Raw genomic sequence first — 19,683 nt, 5'->3', positions numbered from 1 at the left:
CCTCACAGAGGCAGAACTAGACCTCACTTTTAATTTCACCCTAAATACAGGAATTTTCTTTTAAGATATGAAGTGTCGGAAATACAGGGCTGGCGAGTTGATTTGTAGAGTTTTTTTTTTTTTTTTTTCAATTTGCATATCATTTACTGCATCTCCCTTTGTTGACACCCGAGGGCCTGAGAGGAGATTTTGATCTTAATAGGAAGAGTAGGGTGGTATGACTGAGGATCTCATCCTCCTTACATTCAGCGGGGAAAACATTAGAGCTCTGCCTAGATAGCGAGACAGAGATAGGGGCTTCACTTAGGTTGAGGTTCACACAAATCCTCGTGGGTTTAAAGAGACCCAAAGTGTTCATCAAATCCCACCGCTCAGTATTGTGAGGGTCAGACTCAGGTTGAGACACTGAGGAGTGATTCATGACTTCAACATCACTGGTTAAATGTGTTATTTCTCTTTTTTGAAGCATGTGAAATATACGGCATTTCTTTACATGACTCTTTAAGATGATAGATGGTTTCAAGTCCACCGGTTTTATCATTTGCCAACACTTGTGGTTTTAACGCTGTCATTTTCCGACCATAATTATGCTGTTTGTTGTGTTGAAATGCCATGATGTGTTTCGTGGTAGTATGGTTAATCCAAAGTGTTTTAAATGTTACATATATCCTGGAAGTAATGTAACCTCTACACAGTGATTGAAGAAGTATTCAGATACTTCACTTTAAAAATAGCAATTTAACAATGTAAAATACACCAGTACAAGTCCTGCATTCATGTCACAAGGATGTTATAACATGTACAAGAGTACTATCAGAAAAAGTTACAGATTTCTATACAGAAAATGGTTCCTGAAATTGTTACATTATTATCTACTCAATATTAGATTATTATTACTGATGAGTAATTTATGTAGCAGCATTTTATGTAGCAGTTGAGGTGGAGCTAATTTTACTACTACTATATACTGTTGGGTAGTTTATTCTATAACAATGCATGCAAGTTCATCATAGGTTTTGTATATAGCAACTTCATATGCAAAGGAACTAGTCGTGTTAGTAAAAAGTACAATAGTTCTCTCTGAATTGTAGTGAAGCAGAAGTATAAATTTAATTTAAACTTTTTATTGATTTACACTCTGTTGTCTCTCCGTGTCAAATGGAGGGATGTCAGAGTGAGTAGGCTGCCAGTGCTGGACCAATGCCCTGAGCGGTTGGGGGGTTGTGGTGCCTTGCTCAGAAGCACCTTTGCAGTGCCCAGGAGGTGAACTAGTATCTCTCCACATACCAATCCACACTCCGTACTTTGGTCCGTATGGGGACTTGAACCAGGCACCCTCTGGTTTCTAACCCAACTCCCCTACGGACTGAGCTACTGCCACCCTACACCCAACAATTGTACTTAAGTACAGTATTTGAGTATACTAAGTAAAGTACATTTGTAAATGTACTTTGTTACATTCCACCACTGCATTGACAAGACTTCAAAGAGATGTAACACAAAAGCAGTCCTTCTTTATTGAAATTTTAAAACAATATTTATCTAAAAATTGTCGTTATGTTCCTCTTGTGGTTGTTGGAGATATGGTTCCAGTTATCTGTGGACAAGTTTTTCTCAAAAAAAGACAAAGTAGAAATCAGCTGTTTTCATGCTCACATAATTAAGCTGCATGGATAATAAAGTCCTAGTCTTATATTTAATATTGTCATATATAACTCAAAAGAAAATCCAAAGAGTAATACCCTAGACCACTATCAGTGTTATAATGTGGTGTCACAGTTAGTTCAGAAGCATTTCACCTCCGGTCGTAGCCACAGATCCTGCAATAATTAAAATCCTCGTTGTGCATTACTCCCTTGCTGGGATAGTTGGTTCCTCTGAAGAGCAGTCTGAAATAGGTCACCCCAGCACCCTGTAGTGCATCTTAAAAGTACACTGAATCAATTAAGTGTGATCATGCTCCCTTGATTATTTTGGCCCTGTTTTACCACAGAGAGGAATTTCAAATAGGCTCACTAGTTTGAATAACAAGGTTGGACTGTGGTGACAAATGGTTCCAGAGTGGGTGTTTCTTCCCCTGTTTTTCTCTGCCAAATTAACTCCCTGGCTGATTGCCTGCTTTAGCATATGAGCGGAGGTGTGTACGTAATTACCTTGGTTAGCTGATTATGTGTTGCAAAAGGCAAATGTTATGAAATACTGTTGTCACTCTCATGAAAGATGTTCTGACCTAATGAACTAAAGCTTCTGTTTGCTTGGACTCCTGGTTGTCTTACGGATCTGTAGGCAGGACGCTGAGGGACAGACGCAGTGTCAAGTTAGTGTTGGAGGCCTGACACCTGTGTTTTCTTTAATACGTCTGCGTAAATCCTTCTCCCTCTTGTTTTCCCTCATTAAATCTGACAACATCTGGTGTGGGAGAGAGTACTCCTTTAATGTGGCTAACGTTACGGCTGTTGTTATTCTTGCCATTTTAGCTATTTGCTTCATGCGCCGCACTTTCATTAAAGCTACATCCAAGGTAGCCCCAAACACTGTTGTCCAAAGTTTTAAACCACCTTTATGAAAATCGCTCGAGCTGCACCCTTAATAAATGATGAAAAGCTTTTATTTTCTAAAGAAGCATACTTACCTTTTCACCTAATAGTGATGTCTCACTTCAAAGAGAGAACACGATTAGGCCAACATTGTCCTGTTTCTATATCCTTTGAGTTCAAAGGAAGAGTTTGAATACCAGTATTTCACGTGCAGCCTTTTCAAATACTGTTTTAATGTAGTTTACGTGCTTTTGATACCCCAATGTCAGATTTCCACCACAGCAGAATATATCGCAGTACATTATGATTGCATGCCACAGTTTTATAAGTAAAGAATTAATGGCAAGTCTTGTTTTTGTAATAGTTTTTGTTCCTACCAACTGTGAGGCCAGGGGACGAACAGATGCCAACCTGCAAACTTAGCGTTATGATGCTCTTTGCTAGCAAATGATTGGTGCCAAAGAAAGCGACGTACATGAGTTTCAACCAGATGTCAGATGTGTGTTGAGGGCTCTAAGCAAAAGAACATTCACTAAAGACAGCATTAATAAAGAAAACTGGTTAAGCCGGGTAGAGACAAGGAGAGTAAGAGGAAGAAGGAGATAAAAGAGTCTGTTGAGTACATACATCAAAGGTCTCTTAATGACAAGGGATGCCATTAGGGTTACAGTGGCTTTTGTTTCAGCTTCCTCACACCTGCTGTTTGTTGAGGGCACTCTATGCACTGTTTTGTTGTTAACATTTGCATGAATATAAAATGCATGCATGAGGAGATAAGAGTTTGTTCCTGGCTGCTAATCTTGGTGGAGACCAAATGTTTTGGTCAGAATTACAGCTTCCTTTTCATTTGCAAAAAAAGAAAGTCAGTTGCTTCCTTGTGTAAAAGCTAGTATGGAAGGTTGACATAGAACAATAAAAACAGTATGGAAAAGCTGTTATCCTGTACGCCATGGAATTTATTGGCTTAAAAGTTTTCTTGGTGCCTCCGGTGCTGGAATGGGATTTGACAAATCAGAGCGTGAAATTGTGATTAGCCTCTCTCAGTTTGTAGACGGAGTGGGGCACTAGCAGACTTGGCATGGCCAAAGGTGTAACCTGTTTTGTTTTTCCCCGGTGCTGCTTTCCCAGATGGTGGGACCAGCTGCCATTGAATAAACGCTGGACGGGTAACAGTGTGAGAATTACCACGGCCTTGTTTCAGTTTTGGGATGCATTGCAGAAAGCTTGTCTTTTTGCCACTGCCAGGAGGAGCAGGGACGTGTCACCCGGTGTTCAACCTTTTGATTAAGGTCACAATAAAGTAATGCCCAGTATTACTGTAAAAAATAAATAGATTTCTCTTATTTGTGTAGTTGTCCATGGAGACCCCCCACTGTCATTTTACAGTATTTTCTTTACATGCCCCTTAAGATCACCTGCTTACATAGTTCCTGCATGCTCTTTCCTTCTTTTTTTAACTTTTTCCCCTTTTTTAACCATTTGTATTGATATTTTAAAGCTAAATAAGTTGGTTGACATGGACCAGGAACAGGGTCTTTCACTGACAGATGTAATGAGTTACATATATATATATATATATATATATATATATATATATATATATATATATATATATATATATATACAGTATATGTGTGTATGTCAATTCCTTCCTGTATTTCACATATTGTATGATAGTGTTAAGATAAAGGTTACATTTCTCCATACAGTTTATTTCACTCTCTTGTGTTTTTATTGCTTCTCCAAAAACGTAAAATTTATAATTAAATACTTACTAAAAGGAGCACATTTAGATTAGCTCACTACAACATGGAATTGTGTTGTAATGTTAAAAGAAAGTTACAAACCTGAAACAAATTGATGTTAAAAGTATCACAAATAGCATTTTGCAAATATTTGCCGTTCTTATTGTGTTCTGGAGCAGCAACCCCCTGGAAAGTAGTCACTAAGTGAACGAATATTTAAAAATGTAAGTATAAATAACCACCTGTTCTTAAAAGGTGAAAACATGAGAATCGTTTTGTTCATGGCATCACAGTATATATGCTGATTGGGGATCTTTTTATTGTATAACTCCTGGGAGAGCGCTGCAGGCTGTAACCTTGTACATTATCAATAGAGGGGGAGAGTTTCCCTCTTTAGGGCTGGATTAACGCATCCAGGGTGGGCTGAGAGAAGGTAAAATGACCTGTCCCGCCTTACGTGACCCCAGGCCAATCCTGCACATTGCCAAGGCTTTGCTCTTTGCTCTTGAATATGCAGAGATCCCCAGCTTCATAGGCTCGGAAGAGAGAGAGAAAGAGAAAAAGAGTTGTATCGCATTGCAGAGAAAATTAGTGAGACCAAAGTTGGAGTTTCTGTGTGTTGGGGGCTGCGAACAATGGCAGCTTTCTGTCAGACAGCAACTTCAAAGGTCTGCTGAGTGACTGCTCTGAGTTATACATTGTTATAGATCACTGAGGAAATTCACAGATGTTTTCTCATACGAGACACCATTATAGCTGCTCAAGTACCCAGTAGCCTCGAGCATTTCTCCCTCTCCCCCTCTCTCTTCCACACACTAGAACTCACTCTCACTCTCACACATGCACCCTTACCACCTTCCCTACCACCCCCGTCCTCTCTGATATCTCTCGTATGAGACAGATGTGGAACCTGTTTTCTCCCCAGCTGTCCAGAGAATATGAAAAGTTAAAAAGGGTTCGTGTTGTGGAATTGCCCCCTGACTCTGTCAAATCCACAGTTCTCACTGTCAGTTGCTCAAAATGTCACAATAACATGCAGCTCCACTTTCTCAGATCCCTTTGGGGTCAATAAGTAGTGTATAATTTAAATAAATTGATATGAATTGAAAACTGCAACGGTAGTGTTTATTATTTAGAGTGTGCTGCATAATGAGAATTGACAATGTAGTTTTTTCCCTTTTCCCTTTTCTGCAGATTGCCTTCTTCAACTTTGAACTGCACCTGAACCAAAACAAACTCAGCAACACACATTATATCTGTTGTAAATGTATATTTATTTCTAGTAAATCGACATTTTATATGAGTCAAATAAATATGTTTAAACTACTCACTTTGACTATTGGTGTATTTTTTCTTCTTCACCTGTTGAATTTGAAAATGTTTCATATCGTTTTAACTTCAGGAAATTCAGATTTCTGAGGATTATGAGCCAAAAGTGCAGAAAACCAGAAACTGACTCATGGTTTTGTCTGACTATCATATAGAAAAATACCTGCTTCAGGTTCCTGCCCTTTAGATACAACAACTGTGTGAGTTTTGTTTCCTATTACAACTGCATTAGTCCCTAAATGCAGCTTCATGTACATCTCCACTTCTTAACAGTATTTCCCTTGATCAACTCTCTGTGTTATGCTTTTAAGTACTGTATAAAATAGATAAACGGTACATACTGATTCCATGTTCAAACGTATGTACAGGCAGAAAACTATTGCGTCGGGGGTTCCTCTAAGTTAATTTTGCCATCAAATGCAGCAGGAAAATTTTCTTTTAGCCAACCACTGCTGAGGTGATCCTGTATAACTTGAGGCATTGCCACAAGACGGTGAAGGTTTGGAGAAAGTGAATTACCTTGGGGACTGGACATTGTGTCCAGCACACAGTAATGAATTTCTTACAAACTATATCAAAGTCCTGCTCAGCCAAATCCATCTCTCAGCTGGCGTCCCATTGAGATTCATTAAAATGTAAAAACTTGCATTTAGGGCTGAACCGAATATCTCAAAGGAAGATATCAACAATTTGGTAACGCTGATGGTTCACAGAATTCAGTTGTCACCTATGTCTGAATTTTGCTTTTGCATAGCATGACAGCTCACATGCAAAGCTGATTTAAGTGAAAATGCACCCTAAATCAGAATTAATATTACCTACTTTAAGTTCCTCAAATCAGTGCTGCTGTTCAGGATCATGGAAAAATCTTAGTTCTGTTTTAGGGTGGATTTCCCCTTTATTTTTAACAGTGGTCTGGTTTGACATAAGTGAGCAGATTACAACATTTGACATTTATCTGACATTTAAACCTGCATGCAGAAACTAACTGACAGTGCTTTTCTGCACAAATAAATACTTTTGGAGTCGAGGAATGGAGTAAAAATGTTTACTGTGGGAGGTTTATGCCTCGACGCAGAGGTCCAAGGTTCGCCTGTGATGATTTCTTGCATGTCTTCCACCTCTCTCTCTCTCCCCTTTCTCACCTAGCTGTCCTATCAAATAAAGGCGGAAAAGCCCAAAAAATAATCTTAAAAAAAAAAAAGTTTACTGTGGCATCTGAGCTGGTCAGTAATTTAGTTGCTAACAGCAGGTTAACTAAGTACACAGCTTTCGGTCATTTTATAATCCTCTTTTCGCCTATTTTTTTAGTGTCAAAATTCTGTATGCATGAAGTGTACAAATGTACACCAATACAGTACAATTCACAGTGAAATTATATTTTGGTACCACCTTCTTATCATCCTGAAGCAGTAACTAACAGTTTTATAAATGGTTAATTAATCATTTAAATCATTTACTACTGCTTTATGAATCAGATATAAGCCCACAATTTAGGGATTGCCAATGTAACATGGATTATTGTAAAAACCCTTTATTAATGAATTATTAACATACTGCAGACTGCTGAAAAGAAAGTGAGAAACTGCGGTAGTATTTATATTATTAACATTTACAACCAACATCACTCAAATAAGAAAGGATGAACACCAGTCGAAGGAATTTTTTACAACCTGACAACCCAAAACATGTTGTTACTGATCTATAAACCATTTGGCCATTTTATAATACTCTTTTTACCTGTTTTGAGCTCCTTTGTATCACAAATCCTTTCATACCAAAATGCAAAAAGTGAATTCATCCAATACCGAACAATTCACAAGTATTAACTAACAGCTTTTCAATGGTTAAAAAAATAGTTTCATAGATCATTCAGAATCCCTTAATATGAGCAAGTGTTGGGTGGCCAGATTGAGCAAAAATCCCTTTGGTGGTTGTTTATCCTTTCTGTCTGGTAATAATTTAGTTATAAATGTTGGTATAACATTAAGAAATGTTCATAGGTTTCTCATTTTCTTCTCACTTTTTTTCGTGCTGGAGGAGGATTTATCAGCAAAAGTGGTTTTTCACAACTTGGCAACCTGAAAGTTGTTCTAGTTGCTTATAACTGATTTATAAAGCAGTGGTATAAACTATTAGTAAAGCAATTAGTTTTAAACTCTGTATAAAGGGTTTATTAAAAAGTGATACAAATATTTATTGATCATGAAAAGACTTCCATCCATCCACATTAGAAGGTTGAAACCATTTATAATATATTATAATATGACCTCTGTATAACTCTGGTAACTTATAAAAGTACTCACACTCTTGTAAACTGATCTAATACGATGCGGCTCAGGATTCAAAGTAGTGACCTTGCTGTTTTCTGCATATTTTTATATGCTCTACACAATAAACTTCGTCATCCATAACTTGATGTAAACAAGGTTAATCTCTACTAGTTTTTTATCAGTCAACAGTGTGACTACACCACTCCTGTAGCCAGTTTTGTAGTTTAACATGGCTCCAGTGCAGCTCAGCAGGACCCCCCCTTACCCTCATGACTGTGTGTAAAGCCGTGGGAGAGGACTGGGAACATTAATCCCTTCAAAGGAACAGATCTAATTCAAAATCTGCCGCTCCAAACTAGTTGAGAGGACAGTGATTGTTTCTTCAGGGAAGTCAGATAAAGATCAGAGAGTTGATATAGAAAACTACAACTTCCATTCCGACTACTCTGCCACAAAAGTTTGAGTATTATCTTAAGAAAACTGCATACTTCTGCCTTCATTAAATGTTCTGAAACAAAAACACGACAAAAATATGATATATGCCAGTTTAGCCTTTGTGCGGAAGACCCCTTACATTATAAATACCTCTGTTTAATGCTTCAGTGTGAGATCCTGTGCTGAACTTCCTCCCCAGACACATTGAAGTTACAAGCAAAGAGGTTATAACCTCTTTGTTACAAGTTTAAGGAAATTGAGGCATCACCATTTCAAGTGCTGCTTTTGTCACCTGATTTAAAACAGAGGTTTCCCTTTTGTGTCATGTTAAGTAACATGTTATAATTTGAATTAGCTGCAGGGAATTTACCCTAAGGCTCTAAGCTTAGGCTACATGTTGATGCTCAACAAAGAGAAGAAAAAAAACAAAATTAAGAATAAGGTTCTGATAAAACAATGATTGAAATGGGTGAAAGGGCATTACACATTTAAATAATTCAGAGAGGGCATAATTAAGTGTTTAATGCCATGTTGTAGTTAAAAGGAACAACAAAGGAAATTTAATTCAAATTACAAATGTAAAAGAGACGCAGATTCTTGAGAGATGAGAACTTTGTGTTGAGTCACTTGATTTGGTCTCTTTCCTCCATCAAACAGTCAGGCAGAGCTGGAGATCTCCAGAGATAACAATGTCACATTGTCACATAGGGTTCTGCTACAAATCCTTAATTACAAAAAGAGGATCAGATGACTACAGCATCCAATTCCGGGGTCTCCAGGCGGCATGGGGGTCTTTGATCAAGAAAATCCAATTATTTGTGTATATACATTTCCCACATAGTGATTACTTCATTAATTGTCCCGCCTTTATCTCCTCCCTTCCCATCCCCCCTAATAATCAGCTCCTTTATCCAGACCAACAAACACACCATAGGAGCTTTGTGGATTCAAAGGATTTGCTTTCCCCTCTCAAAGAGCCGCTATTCTTTGATGATTGGGCAGCGGCAAACTTCAAAGTAATAAATCTTATTTCTGACTGGCTGGCGGCCCACCAAAGTCCTTATCAAATTCTAAGAAGTGATCCCTCACTCTTCAGATAGACCAAGGATATCTCGGAGAGAGGAAGCACTGGAGAGTGGAGACCTGCTCGACGCGATATTTTACTGCGAATGCACATATTTAACTAAATTAGTGCTTTTATTTTTATTTGTTTTCATCGAAGAAGGAGGAGGACGTTTATCATGGCAGCAGTGGCTGTACTGCGGAATGAAACACTCCAAGCTTTTCTTCAGGTTTGTGCGCAAGTTTCTGTTTACTTTGACGACTTTAATAAGTTGTGAATGTACTCATCCGAGTTGATTTACGTTTGGGTAACGAGTCTTTTATAGTTTACAAAGATAAAAGCCGTGCTACTTTGAGTCCAGTGTCATATAATTGTATTACTAACGCTAATTGTTTGCGTCTTAATGACTTCTGCTGCAACATAACGCCAACTTTTATGTCACATCATCACGATTCAAGCGATAGGATCGATTTAGTGCAGATTACATTTAAACAATTTTTTTTAATAACGTAGCACGTTATTTGTGTTTTTTACCTCATAGAGTGTGGTAGGCTAAATAATGATTGTAATATAGAAAATGTGTGTCTCGGTTATCCAGGATCGCACTCCAAACTCTTCTCCAGAGAACTGTAAGCACTCTCCGCTGGCTCTCCTGGCTGCCACTTGTAACCGGATCGGGCATCACCACGGATCAAACCACACAGATTTCCTCCAGGTCCCTTACGACCCAACTCTGGGCTCCCCTTCGCGTTTATTTCACCCGTGGACTAACGAGGGAACCCCTCAGAGCAGCCTGGCCAGCAACTCTACTTTCGGACTATCCTCCAAACCCCAGCTGTCTGCGCACATCCAGAGCTCCTTCAGCTCGCACCACGAACTGCCCCTCACTCCTCCGGCGGACCCCTCGTACCCCTATGACTTCTCCCCTGTGAAGATGTTACCTTGCTCCATGCAGTCTCTGCAGTCTTCCTGCCCTCCCACCTACGTTCCCGCCGTCAGTTACGCAGCCCCGACTCCTATTCCGCCTACAATGCCAAGTTTTGTCACGGGACCCTCCGGCCTTGTGCATCAGCAGCAGAGACAGTTATCCCCAAACCCTGGAGAGGATATTCCGTGGTGGAGCCTCCAGCAGGGGAACCATGTCAGTCACTCAGCCTCCCTTGGTCCCCATCGTTTCCAGCTGCAGAGGGGCTTGGTTCTGGGACATACGGACTTTGCGCAATATCAGACGCAAATCGCGGCTCTGCTGCACACAAAGTCCCCTCTTGCAACTGCGCGGCGGTGCAGAAGGTGCAGGTGTCCGAATTGCCAGTCTTCCACGTCCAGCGACGAGCCTGGGAAGAAGAAACAACACATTTGTCACATACCGGGATGCGGGAAAGTTTACGGGAAAACTTCTCACCTCAAGGCGCACCTGAGGTGGCACTCTGGAGAGCGGCCGTTTGTGTGCAACTGGCTGTTCTGTGGCAAGAGTTTCACCAGGTCGGATGAGCTGCAGAGACACCTGAGGACTCACACGGGGGAAAAGCGCTTTGTTTGCCCGGACTGCTGCAAGAGGTTCATGAGGAGTGACCACTTGGCAAAACATGTCAAAACTCACCAGAACAAAAAAAGCAAGTGCCACGAGAAGACACTTGACCATGTCAAAAGGGAGGACACGAGGAATATGTTGTAACACACCTTGTAGTCATTTAAAACAGTAGAAATCACTAGTGCAATACAGTCAGTCTTACATTAGCTAAGTACACAGTGAGCTGCATTTTTTTATAGGGTATTTTGTTTATTTTGTTGGTTGATTTCTTACATCCTGACAATAGTCTCAAACATTGCTGGTCTGTGTAGCACATATTTGTATATAAAGTTTCATAATTTAATTTGGGACCATGGAGAAGTTATAGCTCATGAGTTTGAATTCACTGTCTATATCATACCAAGGAAGACAAGTTTTCAACTTGTGTTTGATCTTTGTCTTCGGTGGAAGATTTCACTCCCCTGTAAATTATATTTAATAGCTTTTGTTGAATGAAAGTGTCCGTTTTTTGCTCCATATGGGGTGTTTTTAAGCATGCTCTTGAAAAGATCTGCTATTGTTGATATGACCCAAATACTGTGTGAGAATAAAGATTATAACATTTTCCTCAACTCTAAATGTGAAAAATTCATTTGATTAGTTATAGGTGATGAGACAAGCAAGTTTTATATTTAAAGAAATATATTCAGTATGACCTGGATTAGTGTGAAGTGGAAACCCCAGTTATTAATTTCCAATTACTTTATTTAGTAATATCTAAAATGTAAGTGATATGAGGACTTGCAGAAAACTGTGTGCTAATATTTAGCTTCCAGCTGTTGGTTGTGGTCTAAAAGAGTATTTCAACCAAAATAAAACAATGTTTAATATTACTTTGACTACTGAAAATGAAAAAAGATGTTGCATTTTTTTAATCCAATCTTTTGACCTACTGCTGCTGCTGTTTAACCGTTAACATAAGCTAAGCAATGTTTAAGTAGTAACAGAAGATTAGTTGGTCTGGACTGTATTTGAAAATCTTTACAGAAATCATTAGAAATGTACATACGCTGTCTAAAAATCTACAGTACAATGTTTAACAGTAAAATGTAGTTGTGCGAACCCTTAAATGTGTCCGCCAACTAAGACTACAACTGACATTAAGCATGTAAGAGATCCCTCTCTATCATACGTAGACCTGAGCGCTTCAAAGGTGTATACAGGTGTTAATATTCTTCAACATAATTTAAATAAACTCCAAACCCTACCTTTTCATTAAAGCGGTATTAACGTCAGTAAATTATGAGGTTAGAGGTTTTACTAAAATGTTGCTGCTTTTCAGAGACATACCTCAAAATAAATATAATTTTACATTACGTTCTTTGGAGAATACCACACATTTTCTTCAGTTGATGTTAATTTTTCTACTATTAGACTCAACTGTGGAAATGCTCTAATTTGTTAATGCACTCTAATAGATGTGGTGTATTTGTTTTTTTTCTGCCACAGTTTTTGCGTTTTACATTTACATCTGAGGACTTTGAAGTGACACCGTAGACTGAGATGAGACCCATTAACTAGAAGATCACTGGATTCATGTTACACACTTGTACATACAGTATGTGCAGCAAGTTTAAAGTCTCACCTGTCTGACTAAGTCAATCAGAGCCTTAATGGGCAGTTGTCAACAGTCAAGTTTTTTGACCAAACCAATTGGCGAAGAACTCTTCATCTTTTTTTTGTCCAACAGAGTGAAAATAATTGCATTTGTATGGCAGATTGCACACTTATTACACACAAACACCTACATTAAGTTTCATATAACATTAAGTAAACTAACTACTACTTGCGGATCAGTATTTTATGTTGATTTCCTCCACCCACATGTTCCCATGGCGACTGGGGATTAAAAGTGACCTTCTGGGGACGAAATATCTTGATTTTCTAACCTTGAAGCAACTACTTCCACATAACTAATCAAAACAGAGAAGTGATGAACTCTTCAGTGTCGAATAGATCTGAACGATGACACAATGATCCAAACATCCAATTCAGTAACTTAATTATTAGAGAGCAGCCTTGCTGCCTGTCAGCAGTGACACTGTCTGTTGTTCTGTCTGTCTTATGAGGGATCAGTGAAAATGTCAGTATGAAGAGAACAACCGCTGCCATTCAATGGCATTTTGAACTGTCGGTTTTCTGCCTCAACAGCGCCCCCTTTTGTAAGTTGCCTCAGTGGTTCATCAGAACAGACAAATATTTGGACCACTGTAAAGGTCCTTTTATATTCAGAAAAATATCTTTTTCCATTTTTTGCATGTTGTCGTACATTATATCCTGGAAGGTTCAACAGGTTTAAATCAATTTGTTTTACTCAATTTTATTATTACGCTTAATTGCTCAATCTTTCTTTAACAGTGCAAATATAGTTTGTTTTGGCTACCTTGTTGAGTTTGCTGCATTATCAGCCAGAAAGTTCTGCCTGTTGGAAATCCAGGTCAGTTTACTTCATTATCTTGATATGTTATATGCTTAAAAGGTGCAACCAAGTGACTTTAGAATTCAATTTAACGTCCATATGTAAACATACAATAGTGGTTGCCTCCACACCAAAATTCAAAATATAGGATTTTAACTTGCTCACTCCCAAACTGACTTCAACCTGAATTTAAAGGCCTATAACCAATGATGGATGCTGCAACTTAGCCTCAGCTAAACGCCCCATAAACCTTATATCTGTTGCACCACTTCTCTTTACAATATACAATGTTGTCCCTGTTAAAAAAAAACTAACACATACATTATAAATTCAAGGACCAACACTAAACAACAATAAAAATACAAGTTAGTATGTTAACTAGTGTTGTTAAAGGTTTGTTTACATCAGTATTATTTGTGAATAGCAACAAATCAGTTCTATATTTTTTTTAATGATCATTAAATAAAAAACAAAATACAGGTTTTCGTCTATGACTCAGTTATATAATGAATGTACCTATAATTTATATGGTAAAAGATTACTGATTGGACAAAACTTTGTCTGCTGCAGTTTTATGTTATATTTAGCAACTATAGTACTTGGACCAAATTTGTCATGTCATTCCGCATTGTATTTGTGTACATGTATTTTATATATTATATGCACTTGGTAGTAATGGACTAGTGAGAGTTTTCAGTTTTACCACATTCCAAGAATAGACAATCTGCACGGATATTAACATGCATTCATCACAACAAGATGAGCTATGAAGGGAAAACCTAGTATGATGAGATGTGACCCTTTGAACTGTAAAGTCTTTATCCACAAATGTTGTGATCCTATTAGGAAATGATGCCTGTGGATGGATATGTTAAATGCACCAGACTAGCTGTTCACAAAGGCATGGTTCGGCTCTGATTTGGCTTCATTGTCCAAAACTGAGTCACTATTCCTTAACACAGCAGGCGGCCATAATGCTTAATTAATAACTCAAAGGATATCATACCGTGGCTTAAGTTTATTTTCTAAAATGAAAAAGATTTAAGAACATTTAAATATTCATATTACAATTGCCTGTCCATGTATGATTTAAAAAGATTTAATTCTACTTTCAAATAGAAAAAATAATCGTCATTCATATTTTTATCATAAGCATTATTGTAGATTAAATGCTCATTCCTAATTATCTTTTTTGAATGTAATTCCCGTCAGGGTTTCACTCTTTTCAACCCCCCTTATATGTATAAACAATACAACAGTATAATGTAGTTGTACAGTAAGCATATATGTTTAAGTGTTTATTAATGTTAAATAATGTCAATAACTATAACTCCTGTGAAGCATCTATAACTGGTGTATATACACTAAAAGTCAATATAGCACCAATGCAATACCCAGTACCATACAAACAAAGGGCTGTTTTGACCCAGTATTAGCGTTTTTCTTTTTGTATTTCAGTTGGGTGATTTACCCAAACTAAAAGGGATGCTTGTGAACTATTATGATCTACTCTAGCTCTTTTTAAGCTTATATGTCACTATTTGTGACCGATTGTTATTAATACATGTATCCTTTGCAGTTTTGAATGTCACATGTATATCATTTTGTTCAACTAATGATACATTTATGATGGTTTTAGGGTGAAACTTGAGCTTTTTGTGTCCAACACTGAGTCAAAAATAACCATTTTGATACTGTAAAGTAAAGTTAATACAGTATTGGATCCATGCTGTATTGACCCAATGATGTGTAGTATGTAAACAGAAAATGAATGATTGACTATGATATAATTATATAAGCTGTCTTAATTTATATGGATACAAAGTAATTATGTATTATGTATTGATAATATTATCATTTTAATTATGTTTACTTCCAATATCTATTAATTAAGTATTTATTTATAAATACTTTTTCTCTTTCCACTTCACAAACACCTTCCACTGATGAAGGCCATGGGATGCAACTGAAAGCTCCAAAAGCAAACTAATCAGTGGACCTTGAGATAAGACTCTTAGTCAAATTGTTTTGAACTTTGTGTTTGTGTTGAGTGCTGAAAGAAGAGTTCTTTATTTCACTTCTGGTTTAGAAAATAAATTATTTTCAAATGTTAACTGACTGAATTAGACCCTCAAATGTAAAATATATAAATTAAATAATTCATTACCGTCCCGTGAGCTTTGGGGATCAGGTTCAGTCAGCACAGGGACAAACTCTTTCATCAGACGTGATCCTTCTTCACTGTGGCGTTGGCTCTGCGGAGGCTGTTCAAAATAAAATGACTGACAAGCAGTGGCATGAATCAAATCCCTGATGTCAACAGCTCTGCTGCACTCTATGGAGGATAGTTATGTACTGCCTGACATTTTACAGCTGGTGTTACATTTAGTGTGGCAAGTGAAAAAGGTTTGTCTGGACGTTTAGATAAATAATTATTAAACATGTGAGTTTAAGCTGGTCTATCTGAGAAGCATCTTTGTATTCAAGTCAATGCCTCTGTGCAACTCAGTTTAAAGCCACTGGAAACTACAAAAGTATTTATTTCTAAGTATTTGTCTAAATTGTTATCATTAAATGTACAATCGAAGTTAGAGTTCAGAAAAGAACTTGAGAACTAAAAAACAAACCTTTGGTGTGTTTATTAAAAGGTTAAGAGTGCAAAAGCTCTGATTGGTGCACAGAAATAAGATAAAATAATCACAGTTTTCCAAACCTAGCACCGGCGTCCACCACGAAAAACAAAAACTGCCAGAAAAAGTTTGTGTTCATGTAGGATCTTGTAGCTTACAGTAAGCTGATTGAGAAAATAGGTTTTCGGATCTTTTAAGTAAAATATGACACTGTTGGTGAAATATTCAGGCTTGTCTGCTAAAGATAGACAAAAGGGTGACAATGTGTAAAACAAATAAAATAAAATGGCAACTATATGTTTGGAAGCGTGTGATGTGACATAAAGGTGAGTCAACCAATTGTCCTCAAAGGGCAGTTTTTATGCATTAGTGAAACGGAAAGAGTAAAAAACTGGCAGTAGTTTACTTTGCTTTAAAGCTGCCCATGTCTGTTCTGCTGATGTCTGTCTGTGTTTTACTTCTATAGCCTTCTGTAACTATGTTTTACATCATATAGTTTTAAACAGGTTACTTTGATCGGTGCAGATATTTACATATTAGTACTGATGGACAGACTTAAAATTTCATATCAGTTATATTTGTTGAATTCACTCATGGAGTTAATATCAAGGGGGTAAGCTTCGCTTCAGAGCTCGAATCTCCTATGGCGCCATTTTGATGCTACAAAGCGATCACCCGACGTTAGCATTCCATTGACTGCCATTCATTTTGACGTCACTTTGACAGCGAATAACTTTACATCTGAAGCGTTTAAAGACTTTATTTGTCCACTGTTTATTTCTAAAGAAACACGACAATGTATAAAAGGCTCCATTACCTTGTACCTCACGTTATGGCTCCGTAGCAGACGTTTTTGTAAAAATAGGCTAACGATTGTGTCATAACCACGCGACTTACTGTCGCATAGTAGAGGAATTACCGTATAGTACAGGAGAAGCTCGCAGGCAGTTTGGACTTACATTAGCTGTTTAAGTGTAATTACTAATGTTAACTAGCATTTTAGTTAGCAATAATTAGCCTGTGCCTATGTTATCTCCTTACATATACCTACGCTCTCCTTCTCTGCAAGATTGGGAATGATTGAGATTTCTCTTGGCACAGCTACCAGAAGACTTACAACTTTCAGACACGTTGCTCACGGCACATTTACGTCGTTTCTCTCAGTTGGAGGCTGCGCAGTAACGCTCAGCCATCACCAGAAAAGTGCTTCTAATGGCCTTCACTGGTCTCCGTCCAGAGCAACGGGATCTGTTGGTCCATTCTTATATACAGTCTATGGTTAATATAGGCCTACTATTCAGCTAATTTTGCTTCTAAACTATGCCAATAGTACAAGTAAGCTAGCTCAGTTTTTTTCACTTGTTGATTTAAGGTTTATAACCTAAACCTGGACTATTTCGCCAGGAAGACAGCGAGCATCAGCTCTGGAGACGGACCTTCGGTTAGTGGCTGTATTTACAACAGTAGTGTAACAGACTGAAACTGTATGGGGTGCCAAATCGTAAAAATACCAACTCTTGCATAGTCTCGCTTTGCCAGACCATCCACACACTGCGGAGCGGAGGAGGGTCTGTCTACTCCACACAGCATTCCGGGATGGGAGAAAAACGTGCTCTGGTTTATTGGCATTTCTTTAAACCAATCACAATCATCATGGGCAGCACTAAGCTCTGCACGGAGCCGCTGCAAAATAGTCGTGCGAGAGAAAACACAAATTGGACAGATCTAGCTAGCTGACTCAATTAACCATGCAGAGATCTGATGAGCAGTTAACCATAGTCCTCATAAATCCACCGGAGGTTAAAATTCTAACAAAAAAGAAAGCGGAAGGAAATGGAAATCAGCAAAAATATATGCATCTGGCAGAATTTCCTGCAGCACCGGAGCAATCCCGGAAGTCGAATGTCAAGGATATAGACTAACTCTTGCATAATGTTGCTTTAAAAGATAGCATTTTCACATCTTAAAATGGATTTACTTTTTAACAGTAATTGGTTACAGTTTTGGAAGGACTAAACAAATTATGTCGTCCTGTCAATAAAGGCTTCAGATCAGAAAACGCTACTATGTGTCATGGACAAAGAACGCATTTTGTTGTTTAATTTGGAGGATTTATTGCTAATTGAAATGTGTACTTAACTAAAGACAGCGAACACATCACCGTTATGAACAGTGATGTGTTCATTGTTATACATACTGAAGTGTATTTGAACAATGATGCGATTATTTGGCTTAGATAAAACTGAACAAACTACAAAGTCAGTGACTACAAATCTTTACACTGAACTGAACTAAATAATTTGAATTAGCAAAGTAATTTGTGATTTTCACCTCTACCCTCCACTAACCTGCATTGGAATAAATGGGTAGCTGCTTTCACAGATACTCTTTGAAGTGGACTATATGTAAGAGATTTAAGCTCAGCTCTTTTGTGTGTTCACACAGGAGCGTTAAGAGTCTCTAGCTGTGAGACGGTGATAGAAGATTTTAATGTCTCACAGGAGACTAGTTTAAACTGCACCCAGTGGTTAGGTCAACACAACAGACTCATTCCGTCAAAGACAATAAACCTTGTTTTAGAGCAAGATGACCTTATATTGCATCCCATGCCATCTGCAAAGCACAACAGCAGGAGAATGAAAAAGTAAAAATCCCAGTTGTTCCTTAGTTCATTTAATGTACATGTGTTACTTTACTTTAGAGATGTCATTGCTCTATAATTTCATGGAGACTTGAAGATTTATTTTCCATTGTTAAACAATTCCTCTGATTGTAAGTAGCCATTTTGAGTCATTTACATTTTTATGAGAACATTAAAGGATGGTACTTTTGCATATTTTAATTGGCTTTTAAAGAAAAGAGGGTATTGGGTATTAAACCATGAAAAATTAGTAAATTAGATTCTAAGTTTGACTAGTTATAGCTAGACATTGTTGTAATAAAGAGGAAATTTCATGCCAGTTCTGATTAAAAATAGCGACTCTTGGATGGAGGTTTGAGTGTAAGAGGTCAGAGGAGTCATTTATACATTTATACATCAGTGCACAGCGATTAAAATGTAATTAAAACATGTTATGTTTCTTCATAACTGATTTCCATCTCTTTATTGAATACATACATATATTTAGATTTAGATAAGCATTTACAGTACATAGCTTCACAGTGTACGTCCAATAATACAAGGAGGCAGTGCTTGAACCAGCTACTCCCTGCAGATGTGTTTTTATCCCGAGCTTTCAAGATCCAACTTGTTTACAGTCTGTCCTTGACCCTCTTTGAGGTTAAACTTTAGTCAAAACTTCTTAAATCATGTGTTATAATAGCCTCCTATATATCTTTGGCCTTCTTTCAAGCTGCCAGGCTCTGTTCGAAGGTAATAAAACCCACCTACCAGCACCTGTAAAGCTCACTTATAAACATGTTATTTGAGTCTAAGAAAATCTATCTTTAGCTGTCAAATGAATATAGTGGAGTAAAAAGCACAATATGTGCCTCTGAATTGTAATGCAGTAGAAGTATAAAGTTGCAGGAAATGGAAATATGGGAAGTACAAAACAGCTAAATTATACTATAAGTAATATAAGTACAGTACTTTACTAATTGTACTTAGCTATTTTCGACCACTGTCATTATCTTCACATTACTTTTTTTTAGTGCCACCTCAATCAAAGCAAAGCCTCAT

At 37.7% G+C, this 19,683-nt stretch overlaps 2 protein-coding genes across 7 annotated transcripts in view; both read left to right on the top strand.

Annotated features, from left to right (window-relative positions):
* Positions 1–5,612, top strand: part of myo3b (myosin IIIB) — a 68,573-nt gene extending 62,961 nt beyond the window's left edge. For all 6 annotated transcript variants that reach the window (XM_031297877.2, XM_031297849.2, XM_036004409.1 and 3 more), the window contains one exon: positions 5,477–5,612. The gene's annotated coding sequence lies outside the window, so the exon portion shown is untranslated. The remainder of the gene's footprint in view (positions 1–5,476) is intronic.
* Positions 5,613–8,714: 3,102 nt separating this feature from the next.
* Positions 8,715–11,531, top strand: sp5a (Sp5 transcription factor a). Its single transcript, XM_031297837.2, has 2 exons — positions 8,715–9,611; positions 9,981–11,531. The coding sequence occupies exons 1-2, from the start codon at positions 9,561–9,563 to the stop codon at positions 11,055–11,057; spliced, it is 1,128 nt and encodes a 375-aa protein (XP_031153697.1). The 5' UTR covers positions 8,715–9,560; the 3' UTR covers positions 11,058–11,531.
* Positions 11,532–19,683: the final 8,152 nt, after the last annotated feature.

Source organism: Sander lucioperca, chromosome 8 (genome assembly GCF_008315115.2).
Source record: "Sander lucioperca isolate FBNREF2018 chromosome 8, SLUC_FBN_1.2, whole genome shotgun sequence".
In the NCBI taxonomy this organism is placed as follows: Eukaryota; Metazoa; Chordata; class Actinopteri; order Perciformes; family Percidae; genus Sander; species Sander lucioperca.
The sequence above is the reverse complement of the archived record's forward strand: the minus strand, read 5'-3'. Positions and strand labels throughout refer to the sequence as shown.

Coding starts and splice junctions, on each gene's coding strand:
- sp5a (XM_031297837.2), top strand. CDS start 9,561: ATGGCAGCAGTGGCTGTACTGCGGAATGAAACACTCCAAGCTTTTCTT. Junction 9,612..9,980: donor CACTCCAAGCTTTTCTTCAG/GTTTGTGCGCAA, acceptor TCGGTTATCCAG/GATCGCACTCCAAACTCTTC.